This window comes from Crocodylus porosus, unplaced genomic scaffold (assembly GCF_001723895.1).
Source record: "Crocodylus porosus isolate Cpor-Errol unplaced genomic scaffold, CroPor_comp1, whole genome shotgun sequence".
NCBI lineage: Eukaryota > Metazoa > Chordata > Crocodylia > Crocodylidae > Crocodylus > Crocodylus porosus.
In genome coordinates, this window is record NW_017728943.1 from 107,003,836 (window position 1) to 107,021,162 (window position 17,327).

The 17,327-nt window shown below is 41.8% G+C and overlaps 1 protein-coding gene across 1 annotated transcript; it reads left to right on the forward strand.

Annotated features, from left to right (window-relative positions):
• The first annotated feature begins 18 nt into the window (after positions 1-18).
• T (T brachyury transcription factor) lies at positions 19-10,332 on the forward strand. Its single transcript, XM_019548769.1, has 8 exons — positions 19-201; positions 683-947; positions 2,779-2,913; positions 3,652-3,713; positions 3,815-3,876; positions 5,176-5,352; positions 6,595-6,727; positions 8,319-10,332. Exons 1-8 carry the CDS (start codon positions 179-181, stop codon positions 8,584-8,586), a joined length of 1,125 nt encoding a protein of 374 aa, XP_019404314.1. The 5' UTR covers positions 19-178; the 3' UTR covers positions 8,587-10,332.
• The last annotated feature ends 6,995 nt before the right edge of the window (positions 10,333-17,327 follow it).

A 17,327-nucleotide genomic window follows, 5' to 3' on the forward strand; every position in this document is an offset into this window, starting at 1 on the left:
GTCCCCGGGCGCGGAGGGCGCAGGCAAGAGCCTGCAGTACCGCGTGGACCACCTGCTGAGCGCCGTGGAGCACGAGCTGCAGGCGGGCAGCGAGAAGGGCGACCCCACGGAGCGGGAGCTGCGCGTCACGCTGGAGGAGGCCGAGCTGTGGCTGCGCTTCAAGGAGCTCACCAACGAGATGATCGTCACCAAGAACGGCAGGTAGGGCCGGCGCGGGCCCTCCGGCCGGGGGCTGCACACGGGGGAGGAGAGTGCACACCTGCTGGGGTGGGATGCACACGCGGGGAGGTGTGCACACGCAGAGGGTTGGGATGCACACGTGAGGAGGTGGGCATGCGGGGGGATGTGTACACGCAGCAGGGGTGCGCATAGGTTAGGGGGTGTGCGTATTCGGCGGGGGTGAGGTGTACGCATGAGGTGCATATGCGAAGGGGGTGTCTACACGCAGGGGTGGTTTGGACACGCAGCACAGGGTGTATGTACACTTGTTGCGGGTGTGTGCGGGGGTAGGTGTGCACACAGGAGGGGTGTGTACACACAGGGGTGTGTGTACATGGTGTGAACACGCAGAGGCAGCAGGGTGTATGCATATGCAGCAGGGGGTGTGCACATGCAGGGTAGGGGTGGGTACACGCGGGGCCAGTGGCCAGTGCGCCTGTCTCCCCGCGTGTGACCCGCACAGGCGGATGTTCCCGGTGCTGAAGGTGAGCGTGGCCGGCCTGGACCCGCATGCCATGTACTCCTTCCTGCTGGATTTTGCGGCGGCCGACGGGCACCGCTGGAAGTATGTGAACGGTGAGTGGGTGCCAGGTGGCAAGCCCGAGCCGCAGGCGCCCAGCTGCGTCTACATCCACCCTGACTCGCCCAACTTTGGCGCGCACTGGATGAAAGCGCCTGTCTCCTTCAGCAAGGTCAAGCTCACCAACAAACTCAACGGCGGTGGGCAGGTGAGCCTCCTTCTTGCCCCCCATGGCTCTGTGCAGGTGCTGGCAGGAAGGGGAAGGCGGGGCGGGAGGTTCCCTCTCCCCTCTCAGCAGCCTCCTGCTGGCCGGCCTCTGTGTCACCAGGAAGGAGGCTCTGGCTGGGGACCCCCAGGGACTTGTACAGCTCTGGGCAGAGTCTTCCCCAGCAGCATCTGCTGGCTCCTTGGCTTGGTTGGGGGTCAGGGGCACTCGCAGGCTTCATTGCTTTTGGCCTGTGAGCTCGTTCCCTGCCCCTTTCTCTGTTCTGTCGCAGGGAACTAGGTGCTACTGTCTCAGTGGGCCCCCTCTTTCAGGGAGGCTCATGGCTGCACTGGATGGGTGCTGCCTGCTAGCCCTAGAAAAGCAACAGGCCTGCTGGACTGAATCAAGCCCCCATCCTGCAGCTACCTCTGCCAACCCAGCCTCTCCTTCCCACATGGGCCCCTTGGCTACCACCTCCATCCAACTCAGGGCACCTCGGGTCTGTTCTCTGTTGCAGCCTCTGACAACACACGGAAGCTTCAGTCCCTTTTGGTTTAGTTAGTCCATAAGGGGCCTCTTTGCTCTCCTAGCTGCTGCCTCCTGGAAGCTGTCTGCCTTGCTGAACAGCCTGGCTTGGCTGGACAGCTGACTTGCTTAACTTCAACTTCTTGGAGAAGGCAGCATAGATTTGTACCACAAACGCTAGCCATAAAGTTGAGGGGGCCACTTCTGCTCAGGAAAGCTTGTGCTAGGACCTAGTTATAGCTATAGATCTAGACATATCTATAAATCTATAGATATATATCTATAGATATGTGTATATATAAGCTCGTTCTATATAGATATCTCTGTATCTACAGAGATATAGATACATAGATATATCTTGTGATATATTTAGTGTGTGTGTGTATGTATGTGTATATGTATGTATATAGGGAGAGAGGGGAAAAAAACTAACATGTGTGTGAGCTCCTAACACAGAACACTCACATTCACCTTGGAATATATCTATATCTATAAACTAGGGGTGCTGAACTATATATATAGATATAGATAGAATCTAGGGATATATAAACCACACACACACACACATAATATATGTGTGTGTATGTATTTTTTTATGTGTGTGTGTCTGTATATGCATATGTATGTTGGTGTGTATATATACACATATAAGCGAAGATGTGTATGTGTGTGTATCCTCACTTATGTTAATCTTCCCACAGTTAAGGATGCTGTGTTACGTCCTAAGGTGACTGTGAGGGTTCTGTGTAAAGAGCATATAGATGTAGATATATATCATGCAGATTATCCTGTCTTCTACTAGACTTCAGCTTAATACATTGAAATGTCTTCTGTCAGACTTCACATTTAGAATTTACTGCTATCTGACTTTTTTCCTCCATCACTGAAAAAAAGGGTTAATGACTGAAATCAGAAAGTGTCTGTAATTGCAGGAATTGGCATCCCGTGGTGCCAGTGCTTATCTGTGCTGCTGTATGTTGTGAGAGGCAAGGATTTCTTAGGGTGGTATTTTTTATTGAACCAACTGTGTAGTGGGGATAAAGTTAGATAACTTTTGAATATAAGACATTCTTTCTCTGGTCTCGTTAAAAGATAAAGTGCAATAAAACACATCACCCTAAGAAATCCTTGTTTCTCACAGTTTATGGCACCTGAGGAAGAATGTCTTGTACTGGAAAACTTGTCTTACTTTATCCCAACTACACAGTTGTTCAATTAAAGTTATCACCGTAAGAAATCTTTGACTCAGATAATTTCTGGACTATCGAAGCTACAACATCACTCTTACACTGATGCCATATATTCACAGATCATGTTGAACTCCTTGCATAAGTATGAGCCTAGGATTCACATAGTGAGAGTTGGTGGCCCTCAGCGAATGATCACCAGTCACTCTTTCCCAGAGACCCAGTTTATAGCTGTGACGGCTTATCAGAATGAAGAGGTATGTATAGAGCGGGAAAGAAACCTCCGAGTGCTCTAGATTCTTGGAAGGAACAAAGTGCAAGTTCCTGGAGTACAATATTTGTCATCTTACATTTTTCTATTGTGTGTGTGTTTATTTTAAGGTGAATGTGAAGCACATTTGTTTGGAATTAGATAAATATAAAGCCATATAGAAATAGAGTAACAGTCATTCCCTGAAGATGATTGTCTCATACAGGCTCTAATTTTATTGTAAAAGTAAAGATTCTTTGGAACATGCTGAATCTGCCTTTAAATGTAAGAATAAACTCTCTATTTTAAAGTATACAAAATCACCAGAAATGGTATTTTCAGAACTGGATCTTAGTTTCAAATAACTAAAATGTAGAAATGTAAGAATAATTAACATCGACGTTACTGAGCCCTTCCTGCTTGTGATTTATTGTTGTTCAAAATCTGAAAATATTTAGTGTGCCCCCTTCCTTATGTGTTTTCCTTAATAAGCCGAGGTAGCTTAGATAGAAAATGGTTGTAGATGTCTCTAAAATTTTTGTAGAATAATTTCAAGCCTACTGTTAACATTAGAGATGATTGGATGAGATAGATATATGTATATCCACAGTATGGCTTTAATCATTTGCCCTGAAATCAATGGTAAAGCATCCTGATTTCAGAAAAACCTGATTGGGTCCTTTAATTCTGTGTGATACTGAATGGTAATGTGCAAATGAAGCATTTTGTTGTTTTTGGTTTTTAGATCACAGCTTTAAAAATTAAATATAATCCATTTGCAAAGGCTTTCCTTGATGCTAAAGAAAGGTAAGAATTCCTGAATAAACCCAACTATACAGCTTGCAGAAAAAAATCTTAGTCCTTTCAGATTGTTTTCTGTGATTAATAAAACAGGTTTGCTTTCACAGGAGTGATCACAAGGACATGATGGATGAAGTGGGAGACAATCAGCAGTCTGGATATTCCCAATGTATGTTTGATTTCCCTTGTGTTAAATATCCAACTTGCAAATGTTTGTTATCTTTCATCTTATCTTTACACATGTTCCCCTTCTGTTCCAGTTTGGTACTATATTGTATTTCACTAAAATTCAGACACAAGTACTTGTTGGAAGATGTACACTAACTCATGCCACAGGTTCGGTATGATATAATTGTCATTGATTCTCAGAGTTATTGTTTTGTACTAGTTATGTATGTTTCAGCTTCTATGCTATATATTGCAGTTGCATGCATTAATACTTTTACAAATTTTAAAGTGAAGCATTACATTAATTTTCTATAAGGCAATGGGTCTTGGATATAAGGAAACCTGTTCACACAGAAATTAATGGAAAGGCTGTTTAATTTCATATGACAGCAGAAAGGTTTTGAAAATAAATTATCAGTTTAGTTTTTAGTATATTAATTGAAAGGCACAGTTAAAATAGATTTTTGTTTTTAGATGGGTAAAATGTCATTATTTTAAAAGTTTTTAAATTGAAATATTTTAGGGAAAATTGTCAAGAAAACTTTTAAGGCCAGGCCTTGAATAAGAGAACTATTACAAATTGTAATATAACTAGATTTTATTTGTATTTCAAAGAAACTATTTTCTTTCTATACATGCTCCCCAGCAGTGTTGGAAACAACAATACTACTCTGAGAACCAAAAAAAGAAAAAGTAGAAACAGATGATTAAACTAGCTAGTAAAGTTTAATTTTCCAAAATTAATTCAATGCAAAATGCACATGCACAGCCTAAGTGGTGCAAGATTTTATGCAAGAAGCAAAGATTTCTTAGGGTGATACCTTGTGTTGGACCAGCTATGTAGGTTGGGACAAGCTTTTGAATGCAAGATGGTCTTCATTAGATCTCTAACAAAATCCTTGCTTCTCAATTTCTGGTTAATCATGATTACATCAGTCTTACACCGCTGGAAGATTTTATAGAATTTTCAGTCTTGATTTCCTTAGTATAACAAGTATGACAAACAAAATCTGTTTTTAAATATGTGTTGTTTTGACAGGATCCTTCTTAAGATGCAGGGAGAAGGAAACTTTAATATGACCTTTCTAAAATCTTTTGACCCCCAATTTTTCTTTCAAATGGAATGTGTCACAGCTAACTTGTTTCTGTGACATGTTTTTGGGGTTTTTTTTCACAAACCTGTATTACTCACCAGCTCTGTTATTTCACTCTAGACTGTTAGTATGCAAAGTACTCATAACATTTCCCAGTCATCCCATGTCATCATGTACCTGTGTTCTGAAAAGATTCTCTTTCACAGTAGGTGGTTGGCTTATTCCTGGAACTGGGACATTGTGCCCCCCTACCAACCCTCACCCTCAGTTTGGATCACCTTTATCACTCTCTCCTGCTCACAGCTGTGAAAGGTACTCATCACTGAGGAATCACCGTTCTGCCCCTTACCCCAATCCATATGCCCACAGAAACAACTCTCCAAGTAAGTCTTTATTACACTGCAACTATTTAATGATGGGAAATAATTCTAGATCGGTTGTACCAGTGTAAATCCAGAGTGCCCCTGAAACTAGAATCTAGCTTGCTTTGTGCTGAGGTTTTGTGACACCACTGAAAGGAAAGAGTGAAAAGTAAAATACATTTCTCTAGTTTCTTAACAATGGCAAAGTAAAATTGTGCATGCAGTGCTACTAGATAATACTGTGCTCACCATGTCCCTGTGTGCTAGTGTAGAACAAAACAGTGCCAGTTATTAAGGGAAGTACTTTAATAATTTTAGCTGTCTGTTTAAATTCAGGTTGATTATAAGAATAGAGAGTATTTAATTAATTAATTAATCAATTCATTTACAAGTGCAATAATATACCTTACTTAAGGTTTTGGAGGCATAAAGACATGTAAGAATTACGTAAGCTAAAGGCTTCTGAGTCAGCATTTGTGTTGAAAGTATCCAGCTGCACTTTTGTGAACAGAAAGGAAGGGAATTGTTAACTACACTTTCCTTTCCTATTAAGAACTTGTCTCTGTTTATTTGCCTTCCATCCAGTAAAATTTCTTGAAAAGCAAAACGTGTTTTTTAATTTAATACTTTAAAGTGATACAATATTACATAGGCTCATCGGCAAGGTGGTCATTAAATTGTTGCAAATATTACTCATAATATACCTGTTCCTACAGGATAGTGCTTTAAAGATGAAAATGTGCAAGTGATTATTTTTGTTATATCTTGAGCTTCAAATGGGCTTTGTAAATTTAAAATAAAATATCCCATGAGCATAATCAAACTTCCCTGTGTTTTCTACCCCTTTCACCGTCATCATAAAAGGACTCTTTCCCCTTCCGTTAAGTTCATAGACCTCAGCAATGTTTTGGCAGTACATTACTGGATGGGTTTCCCTTTCGAGCCCTCTGATGCCACAGCTAAGTAAGCTATGTGAAAACCACAGAACCACCTAAATCAGAAGCTGAGCATTTTTTGCCTTCAGGATCTGCTGGAGTTGAGAGGTGAAGTATGGACTGGCAATCCACATTCTGTGACTTATTTAGTGGCATAGTGCAGGAGCTACTGGGAAACCCCAAAACAGAACTGACAGTTGGTACAATTGGTATACTTTTTTTTTAATTTTTAAAAAGTAGTTAAAAAGCATATTTTTCATTGAAAATGAGAATTGTTGTTTGGTACAATGACTAATGTGCTCACTAAATGGATGCTTGTCTTTCACAGCAGCCTATGCTGATAATTCTTCTGCCTGCCTTTCCATGCTTCAACCCCATGACAATTGGTCTAGTCTAGGAGTTCCCAGCCATACAAGTATGCTACCCATGAGTCACGGCACCGGAACATCCACTAGTTGCAGGTAGGAATTAGCCCTTAAGTGAGGGAGCACCAATATCTTTATAAATCAGAATACATTGTTAATTAAAAAGGAGAGGAAAGGGTCCCTATCAACTTGAATCTAGTTAGTTTTTAAACAGTTAAAAGTAATTTCATATACCACATCTGTTTCAACAGCCCTCTGTTATATTCATGCCTGCCTTTTTTAATTTTGGTTGCTTAAATACTAAAATGCCTTATTATGCAAAAATTACTGATGCTACAGGCGAAACTATAAAAATGTTTAGACACCAGGAGATGTCAAATGTATAAAGCAAACATATCAGACAGGGAATGATTATTTTTTAGCTTTCAGTTTTAGAAATTCTTAGGTGTTGTTTAACCTATTATTTAGCAATAATAGATTTTGAAAAAGATTCAGAAAAAGAGGTGTATTCAAGCTGATAGTGGCCCTTTAAGTAACAGCATGTTGTTATTGCCTTTATGTGAACTCATGAGCGTGTCACTTCTCTTTATATTTATGATGATACTTGCTGTCTTTGTCATGGTAGAGGGTTAAATTGCAGTCAGTCACTAGGAGACAAAACCACTGGGGGAGTCAGAAAAAGTATGTGAAATTTTTGCTTTTGACTTTAGTGGGGGCAGGATTTGATTATCATTTTAATTTGCAATTCACAGTTCAGCTCTGAAGTCTAAATAGCTGACTAATTAATATACATGAACTGTAGAAAATAGACTGCTTAAAGAAATGTTAAATTTCTCATTTATGTCTTAATAATCTATTGTATAGTGACTAACATAAAGTACAAGATACTTATTTTACTGACCAGAAGTTAATTGAAATTACATCATTTTTTCTCCTTCCCGCTCTTCCAAGCATTCAGAAGGCCATAAATTCCAGCAAATCAAGGGCCCAGGACTATGAGATAAAAGACTTGGGTTCTTCTTTTAGCTCTGCCAAGGATTTGCAGTGGAACATTGGGCAATTCACATAATTTTGGTGTCTAGACTCCATACCTGTGGGGATAAGCTGGGGATATTATTTACTGTATTCTGTTGAATAGAAAGCTACCTTGAATTTATTTAAGACACTCTCCAACTTTCTGATTTTGAAACTTAAAAAAAAAAGACATCAGATAAAGATTCATCTGTGGTGTATAAAAGAACTTTTTACTGGACTTTAAGATGCAGGCCACTCTTTAGAAGAAATACTTCCGAAACATCTTCTTTTTTTCTTTTTTGTGGGGGCAGGAATTCCGTCATCAGTTAATTTGGGTGAAAAGTATTATGTAAGAACTAAATATTAAATAGAGGTTAAACTTATTCTTGGCAAAGACATCTTACAGATGAACCTTTTTATTTCTGTCTCTAAGGTAAAATAATGTTTTTAAGATAGCATGCAGCTGGGAAGATTTGGCTCGATTCTTCTTATTTTCATAGCACACCCATTGCAGCACCAGCATATAATATGCAACCTTAGTTTCAAAGATTTACTGCAATGACAGGAAACTCTGCAGAGAACTTGAAGAATCAGTAATGTGTCTTATTTGGTGACAAGAAAAGCTGGGGTCATTAATAATCCATATTATATGTAGTTCTTCTCTCTCTTACAGTCAGTATCCCAACTTGTGGTCTGTTAGTAACAGCACCATCACACCAGTATCGCAGTCCAGTGGGATGTCCAATGGACTGAGCTCCCAGTTCTTACGTGGCTCTGCAGCGCACTACCCACCACTCCCTCACTCCGTCACAGCTTCCTCCTCAGGATCTCCATTGTTTGACAGCGGCACACCAACAGACATTCCTGACAGCCAGTATGATACCTCAACACATGCAAGGCTAGCATCCACCTGGACTCCCGTCACACCACCCTCCATGTAGACCAGGAGTTTCTGTTTGAGACACAGACTTTCTAGCTGTTAAGTAACTTAATACTGAATCCACAATGAAGTCTTGGGGAGGGGAAAAAAGAGACGTGAAGTAGATTACAGGCAAGGTACTGCACTACTTTGGTGTAGAGCAACTGAGTTATGCTTCTTACAGTAAACACTGCATCATAGGGACCTTATGAGTGCAATTCTTATATGGCAAATTTCACTGCTCTCCCTTTTTAAAAAAAGGAAATATATTTTAATCCTTTTCAGTTTGGCAGAAATGGCCCAAACCACCTAATTCTGACCTGGATTCCACAGTTCTCAGTGTTCTGCGGGTATTTGGATCTGAGGATTTTTTTTCCTGGCCATCTTGACAGTTTTGTCAAATAAGCTGCGTCATATCAACATGTAGCTAACTTTTTTGGTTTTGAGATTAGCTGTAGTCTTGAGACAATTTTTATTAAGTACGTAATTAGTCATTCTCAAATCAACCCACATTTATTTAAAGAGTAAAATTTGGACAACTGTGTGCACTAATACGTGTTTGTCTTGTGAATACGTGGTGTTCCTATAGTTAGTTGAATTTTTACTTCCTTGCTGCTGAATTAAGTGATAAAGACAATCAGCAAGAACTATTTTCTGCCTAATAAATGCAATATTAAAATTTTGGTCTGTCTTTACCTCAAATGCCCCCTTTAAGGTAAGTTTGGTCATACAGATAACAAACAGCTGTCAGGCTAGCTAAATTTCTGCATTTCAAACAGCTGTAATCTAATTAAGGGCCCTATCCACAGCCCTTTGAAGTCAATGGAGAAACTTTCATTGACATTTATGGTCTTTGGTCTGGGCCCTAAATGAGAGAAAAAAGGAAAATCAATAGCAAAAGGTTCTTTCTAATTTATTTTTAGTTTAGTCTTGTATTCTGATCTATATTTATTATTTGTTAGAATGTGACCTTGTTTTGTACATGTTAAGCTATGTATATAATCCGTCAGTATGCTGTGTACCTTAAGACAATCGTATGTGGGACATGCCACCCAATGGCATGTTGAAATAGTTTGGATTCAAGTAGTTAAGTTATTCTACATGGGAAAACCCCAAGTGTCAGTAATTTGGATGGGGCTATAGATATAAGCCTTAAGTACAGTGACTATTTGTCTTCCTTAGAAGATTAGATCATAATGGAATATATCCTTGAGGATTCATGTGAATTATCACGCCCTAATCTTCTCATGTAGATAAGCACCAAATGTTGGGTCAAAATATACTCGTGGATGTGTACATGCTGCTCTCATTGAATTTAACAAACGCATATCCTAGGGTAGAATTTGACTATTTTCTTGTGTAAGCCATAACAAATAAATGCCTTTATAATGAAGTGCCTCAAGTTGGAAAGTAGAATGCTAAGTCAGGGGATGCATTAAATATTTAATCTAAGTGTGTTCAGGTGCTATAATGGCAGCTTAATGATGAAAACACAAATATTTGCTACATTTTGGTCTCTTGGCTCCAGCTGCAGGATCAGTTCCTATGTGGCTTTGTCACCCAAAGCCCCATTGACATCTGTGGGGTTCTGTGTCAGGTAAAGGGGTTTGCCCAGGCAGATCCAACTGCAGGATTTGGGCTTTGATATTCTAGCAAGCCAATAATAAGAGACAGCACCAGCCTCAGATGGCTGTCAGACTATGACCTCTGTCAATATTGTAAATATTGACCTAAGCTCTCTTATTTTCTTGTGAAAGTGAATCATGTAAATGATGTATGTGCATTGTTATTTAGATTCTTTTGTAGACATTAGCAAAGTGTTTCATTGTTGGTTTTTTATTTGTATTTCAAGTGTTAAGTTAAATTGAAAAAAGGTAGTAAAGTTTCTTTAATAATAAACTATTTCTTTTTCAATTTATGGCAACAAGTGCATTTAATTTATACATTGATATAACAACTAATTTGCATCTTTATGGGATGGGAACATAAAACTGACAAGCCGGAAGGAAAAGGACTCTGGCAATTCAGCCATGGCCAGAACCAGATGATACAGTATAGATTACTATATTTTGCACCCCACTGCACAGTGTTATTCTCTGTGGTGGAGCATGTGAGAGGCTTCTTCATGACCATGAGCTGGTAATTTTAAGCCTGTAGACATGAAGGTTCTATAGAAATGTAAGCACTTAAAAGCTGTGAAGGTACAGGATCAAAATTGGGAGCAGCACAGTGCTGGCAAGGAAGCGGTGTTTTCTGAGAGTGAAATCTCATCCACTGAAGTAAGAGTTTAATTTAAATTCTGGCAGATGGCTTGCATTTAGCCTTGACAATCAAACATGTCTTTAAACAAACACTTGCAATAAGAAATATATCTCTTATACAAAAGAGTGCAAAAAATCTACATAATATTTGTACCTAATGAAGAACTGAAAGTGCAGCTGCCTTGGTTTTGAAAGCATATATGCCTGTTCATGTGCGTCAAAAGATAATATTACAGCCACTCTGAGTAAAACTGGACACAGTCTGACCTTAGTTGTTGCTGTTTGGTTCCAGATCCATAGCTGTAGGTACAATGTTTTAAGGGGATGAAGGGATTGTAGCTGCTGATATGCAGCAAAGAGGAGGAATGGAACTTACAAGGAAAGAGATGCATTTAAAGTAGGATCTGGATCTACCTTTTTTCTGGATCTTGAAGTCCAGCTGAATTTTCACTCTTTCTGGTCTATCATAGAAAGCACACAGCTAGTGTGTGGAATGTAGGTCAAAGAAATCACACCTGACAATCCAGGCACTTATGCTGCAAAGAGAAACTGGGGCAGCTGTGCTGCAAAGGGGATTTTGAGACAGGGAACCTCTCTTGTTTTAGTATTGCTCTTGCCAACTGTCTTGAAGATAGATCTGAGAACTGAATGTGGCAAATGAGGAGGAGAGGAGGGGGAAAACTGTTGAGTATGTGTGCAGAGGAATGAGTGTGAGGGTTGAAGGAGAAAGGGATTAGGAGAAGCTGGAGGAAGAAGGAACATGGATAGAGAAAGTGAATGGAGCAGGAGCTTGTGCAGGACAGTGGTAAGATAGGATGGAGAGGGATACAACAGCAGTTCCCTCACCAGACAGGCTAAAAGGCTAATCCAGATTTTTAATTCAACCAGTGTAGCACGTTCTGAAATACAATCATGTTGTCTTGACTACAGTTTTAGAAGATACTGGCTGGAATGAACTGGATAACACATACTTACATTACACCTTCAAGTCCTTACTGAATAGAGTTAATTGGATTGGAAAAGTTTTGCCCAAATTGGTTTAAATCCTGATGCTTCCAGGGCCTGTTGCCTTAGAGGACAGCCCTGGTAAGCAGACTGCTGAGGACTCTCAGGGTTTCCAGGTTCACCACCATGGAGCTGCTCACTGAAATTGGTATTTTCAGCAGATGCCTGCAAGTATGAAGTTGTGGGGTCCCTGGCTCAGGGTAGTTTTCATGGTGAGCCTGCCATGGAGGCACAGACCTGGTAGCCCTGGAAGGTGGTGAATCAAACTAACATTTTTGTCAGTATTCATCACTGCTATAGTCAAAAGAATTTCAGTTTCTCTCAAGGGGGAGCACATTTTGATTTGGAAACTTTCTAAAATTAATATTTCTTCCTCAATTTCCAGGTTTCTGGAAGTACTTGGTTTCATTCTGATTTAAATTGACTTTTTGGTGAACTAGTACAGCTATACTCCATCAAAGAGTCTGAGGTGCCTAAGGAAAAGCTCTTTTGTGATAAACTGTGGGCTGAGATGTCAACTCCAGCTGTGATTCCAAAGATAGTTTTGGCCCTGGAGTGAAAAGGGCAAGTGTGGTTGTTGGAATTCCCATGCGCACATAAGATCCAAAACATAAAATAAGAGTTATAAAACCTTAAAAAATTAATACACCAATGTAAAAGAATTAATAGCATGAGACAAACCCTTAGATATGAACATTTGGGGAATTCTGTAATATCACAATTTCTTCAATTAAATGTTGTTCCCCTGGACTTGCCCAATAAATAATCCAGGGACAAAACTAGATTTTAAAGTTTAAAATGGCAGGAAGATACTTAAGGGGGCATTCAGCTCTTGTCTGACTTGAGCAATCCAACTTTAGTTTGTTTTAAGCTACCCATTTTAAGTTGCACATCCCTTTTAAGATCTAGAGGACATCTGCTTATTAAAAGCAGCGTGTTATGACTCTTTATATCAGATGGGAATCATGGGCACTGTGTGCTCTTTGATTAGAATAGATTTTCCTGATAATTTCTCCTGCTATTTAAACTTTTGACCATTTTACCATGTAAGTAGAATACCTCTGGTCTTAGTGACTACAAAGCACCTATCTATAAACAGTACAGGTGCCTCCCCACAACCACATATATGTAGAGATGCACATTTCCCATGGGACAAATAGTGACATATATTTGTGCTGCTGCTATTTGTCCCCAGGCACGCCCCTACACATGTGGTCTGGCATGCAGCAAAGACCCGGGTGGGGTGGGGGAGCCTGGGGACAGCACCTGTGCTGGCCCCAGCAGCCTTACCTCATGTCCTGGGGGCCTCTCGGGGCAACAGTGGTGCCGAGTGGCTGCTTGGAGCCTGGCTGACAGCTGGAGCATGGTTCTAGCCACCCAGGCTCCAGTTTCTGGTGGCACATGCTGCTGCCACATGCACTGAGCCATGTTTTTAGTATTGGGGTTTTTTTTTAACACCAGGATCTCCCAGTGTCAGAAAACCCCATCATACTGCAGATTAGCATGGCGTACAAGTGCACGTGCACTGTGTGCAGTTTGTGGTGCCTTAAATGGCTTTGAGGTGTTTGTGGGGACATGCCCTACTAATCTACTATGCTGTTCTTGATAACCTGTCTCACTTGGAGCCTTCTTACATTGCGGTAATTAATTGATGAACTGTATGGCCATGTTTTATGTTGGGACTTGGATTTAAAGCTAATATTCCCTATTCCTTTTTGTATCCTTTTCTTCTCTACTTCCCAATAGCACTTTTTGTACTGCTAAATAGAAATTGCATTGAATTTCAAATCATGAGCTGACTGAGAACTGGCTGAATATTTTGCATTCTATCCTTCTCCAGCCACACTGGCTTCCAGATGTACAAAATAATTAATATATTGATACTGCATATAATTTGTCAACAAGCCATGGAAAGTTTCCCTGTTATTTGTTTACATTTACCTTCCAAAGCCATTAACCCCTCTGTTTGCTAAGGGAGCTGTGAGGTCAAACATGGGTAACTCTACAAATAGTTGAGCCTTCGTGGATTCTGTTTGACTCATCTGGAGAGAATGTTCTCACAGTTATGTCCGCAATAGCAGAGCAATAGATCATACTGTCTTGTGCCAGCCCCTGAGTTCATGTCTTGGGAAGGGGACAAGAAGTCACTGATTCACTAAACATTTCTGAATTCTGCAGAAACCCCAAGTAGTGAGACTCATCTCAGCCCTCCTACAGATAGTGTGTGGTTTCTCCGTAACAAACAAATCCAGAATCTTTATATTTAGTCTTACGATGACACAGACTAGAAAGATGGTAGGTTAGGGAATGCTGGTTGCTGGTTCAAGCTATTCAGTGCACCAAAGCATGGTTTCAACAAAGATTTTTTTTAATACAGTATTTTGTTTTGGACTATTACTATAATGTTGTTTTCCCTGTATACGGAGCAGTTTTGTCTCAGAAAACTCCATTTGACTTTTGGTCTACACCCCCTAAAAATGGCTGTCAGTCCCAAGCGGGTCAGTATCTTCCTCTCTACTCTGTATGGCTGTAGAACATGGGATCAGACATTTCCTTCCCAGGAAAAGGCTTGCCTTGGTTCACCCTGATGACCATATGCGGCAAATGCATTTGTGAGGTATGTTAATGAAGAAGCTTACACGTTTGAAGAGCTCTTTTGTCTTTCTCTCTCCCCTCCACATGGTGGAGCAGCAACTGTTAGCAAGATACTGAAGCTAGGGATGGGAAGATGGAATAGAGTCAGGCTTCCCCAAATCCCGTATGTTACATTTTGATTTTGGAAGCAGAAAATAATAATCAGTCCTTATTTTGGAACTGCATCCTATACAATGCAATAAACAAGCCTCACATCTTCCTAGATGGAAACTCTAGTAGAAACTCTTAAAATCACAGCCAGATACTTTCTAGAGGTCTGCAACTGTGAAGAAAAGAATTTTGCTCACCTTAGAAGATCTCTTATTTAGCTCTGGTTGCTTTTAAGATCCCACCCGGGTCCCTGAGAGATAAGTGAGGCAAAATGAAAGGCCCAGCATCCTGTGTTGTATGATGGATTCATAACTTCTAATAATAATAGGCCTAGTCTGTCTGTCTGGAGCACTCTGATTGGTTTTCTCTGCTGCCAATCTCAATGCTTACTGAAAGAACCAATCAGTGCTTTGGACAGACAGAATAAGCCTGTTATTATTATAGATCCGGAGGTATTTCAAACAGCTATGCAGGCAACTCAGAGCCAGAATGAAGCACTGGAGCCCCCCGCCGCCGAGTGGGTAGGCTCTGCCGAAGGGAAAAAAAAGTAGTGATGGGCCTGATCCCCATTTTTTTTCCTTGGAGCCTGCCCGCCTCTCCCGTGCCCGGGGGGTGAGCTGCCAGTGGGCCCTGAGCTGCGTGGGTGTGGTGGTGGAGGGGGTGCTGGTGCTTCCCTCCATGATGGCAGCGCCCCCTGGGACTGCCCAAGTGGGGAGTCAGTGAGTGGGTGCTGCCCAGGGGGTGCCACCACCACAGCACTGGGGTCTCCCACAACTCTGGTTCTGCACGACCCACTGGCAGCTCACTCCCCAACCATGGGAGATACTGGCAAGCTCTGGGAGAAGAAAAAAAAAAGATCAGGCCCCTTGTCACTTGTCCCCACCTTCGGCAAAGCCTGTCCGTGCAAGCTGCTCCTGGGGCGAGCAGCCACTGAGCTGTGGGTGTCCTGGTGCTTCCCTCCGTGTCCGCAGTGCCCCCAGGGCTGCCTGGGCAGGGTGCTAGCTGCACGGATGCAGCATCCGCTGGATCCAAAGGTGCACAGGGTGCTGGAAGTCCGGGCATACTCAGGGAAGCTCGGGCTTGGTGCACTGTCCCCGCTGCCTTCCCTCCACCTGGGACCGCCCAGCAACAGGCTGGCTGCCCTGGGAAGGCAGCAGGAGGGCGGCTGAGTGTGCTGGCAGCTGGAGAAGGTGGTGGGGATGGTGCACAGGGTACTGGAAGCCCGCCAAGCCTGGGCTTCCACAAGCACACCCAGGCTTCCAGCACCCCATGCACTGTTCCCACTGCTTTCTCTGGATAGGGCCCTTGTACATGTGAAGAATATTGCTGTAATTTGTTACATAGCAAACTAAATGTATTCTTAAACCTTTCATTGCTTGTTTCAGCATTGTCTTCTAGCTTAAATCCCTCTTTTCTTTCCTTGATCGTTACCTCCCTTTCCCCTTATATGAATAAAGAGCAATCATCTTGTTTCTCAACTTTGTCATAGGGAAGGAGACAAAAAGACAATTCATTTTAGAAAACAAGGTCTTCTTAATTCATCTTAGAAAACAGGCCTGCTCTTGCTCTTCTCTTTACCTGCTTAAGTTTATCTTTCTTGCAAATGGGTAACTAGAATTGTATGCACCATTCTGGATGGGGGCAAACCCCCCTATTTCCTGCTGTAAAATGGCCATCTCCAAATATCTGAAGTTAAATGCTCTCTCAGTATTTCTGTTCTGAGATGGTAAATATAATGTGAGAGAATACAGTCTTACAATCTGTGTAATTCCTGAGTAAAATACTCCTTGGAAAACAACAGCACAAGGTTTAATTCTAAATACAAATTACAAATTAGCATTCCCCTGCTTCCTTTTTCAGTTGATTCTGGTCTAAAACAGCCAGTCCTCTGAGGCAGATCAAGAAAAGGCTCAGATAAGGGTTTTGGGGTCTATCCCACTTCTGGACAACAGCTCTATCAAAAAGGTCAGAACTTTATAAGATTCACAGCCCACAGCTCTTGGCCTCTTCTTAACTAGACATCTTTATTTCAGAGGAAGGAAGAACGGAGTCATGCAGACAAAAGATTAACTCTTCTTAATTCATCCTCTCTAAAAGAACAGCAGTTATGAGGAGAGGGATATACACAGAAGTAGCCGGGGAGCCCTCAGCGGCAGATCAGTGACAGTGGAGGAGAAAGTTCCTATAACAGTGGGTACAAGCTGTAAAGCCATGTGAGGAAAGACCTAACCCTAGTCCTACTTCCCCATTTGAGAGCAGTATCAACAGCTGTGAGAAAGTACCAGCCTATTTTGGTAGTACAGCTAAGCTGCCAGGCCCAAGTGGGTCTTGTTACTTCTACTCAGCTGAGTGACTTTTGAGGGATAGGTACAAGAGGGAGGAATAGAAAGCTATGCCTGGAAAAGCATGGCTTATGTCCAGGATGTGAATTAAAGAGGAGTTTCATAGTTTCATAGTTTGTAGGGTTGGAAGGGACCTGAGCAGATCATCAAGTCCAACCCCCTGCCATGGCAGGAAAGGTGTTCGTCTAGCCTCCTCTTAAAGACCCCCAGGGTAGGAGCCAGCACCACTTCTCTTGGAAGTTGGTTCCAGATCCTAGCCACCCTGGAAGTGAAGTAGCACCTCCTGATATCTAGCTTGAATTTACCCTCTGCCAGCTTGTGATTGTTATTCCTGGTCACTCCTGGTAGTGCTCGGGGGAACAGGGACTTCCCCAATGCCTGCTGGTCCCCCCGACTAGTTTGTAACAGGC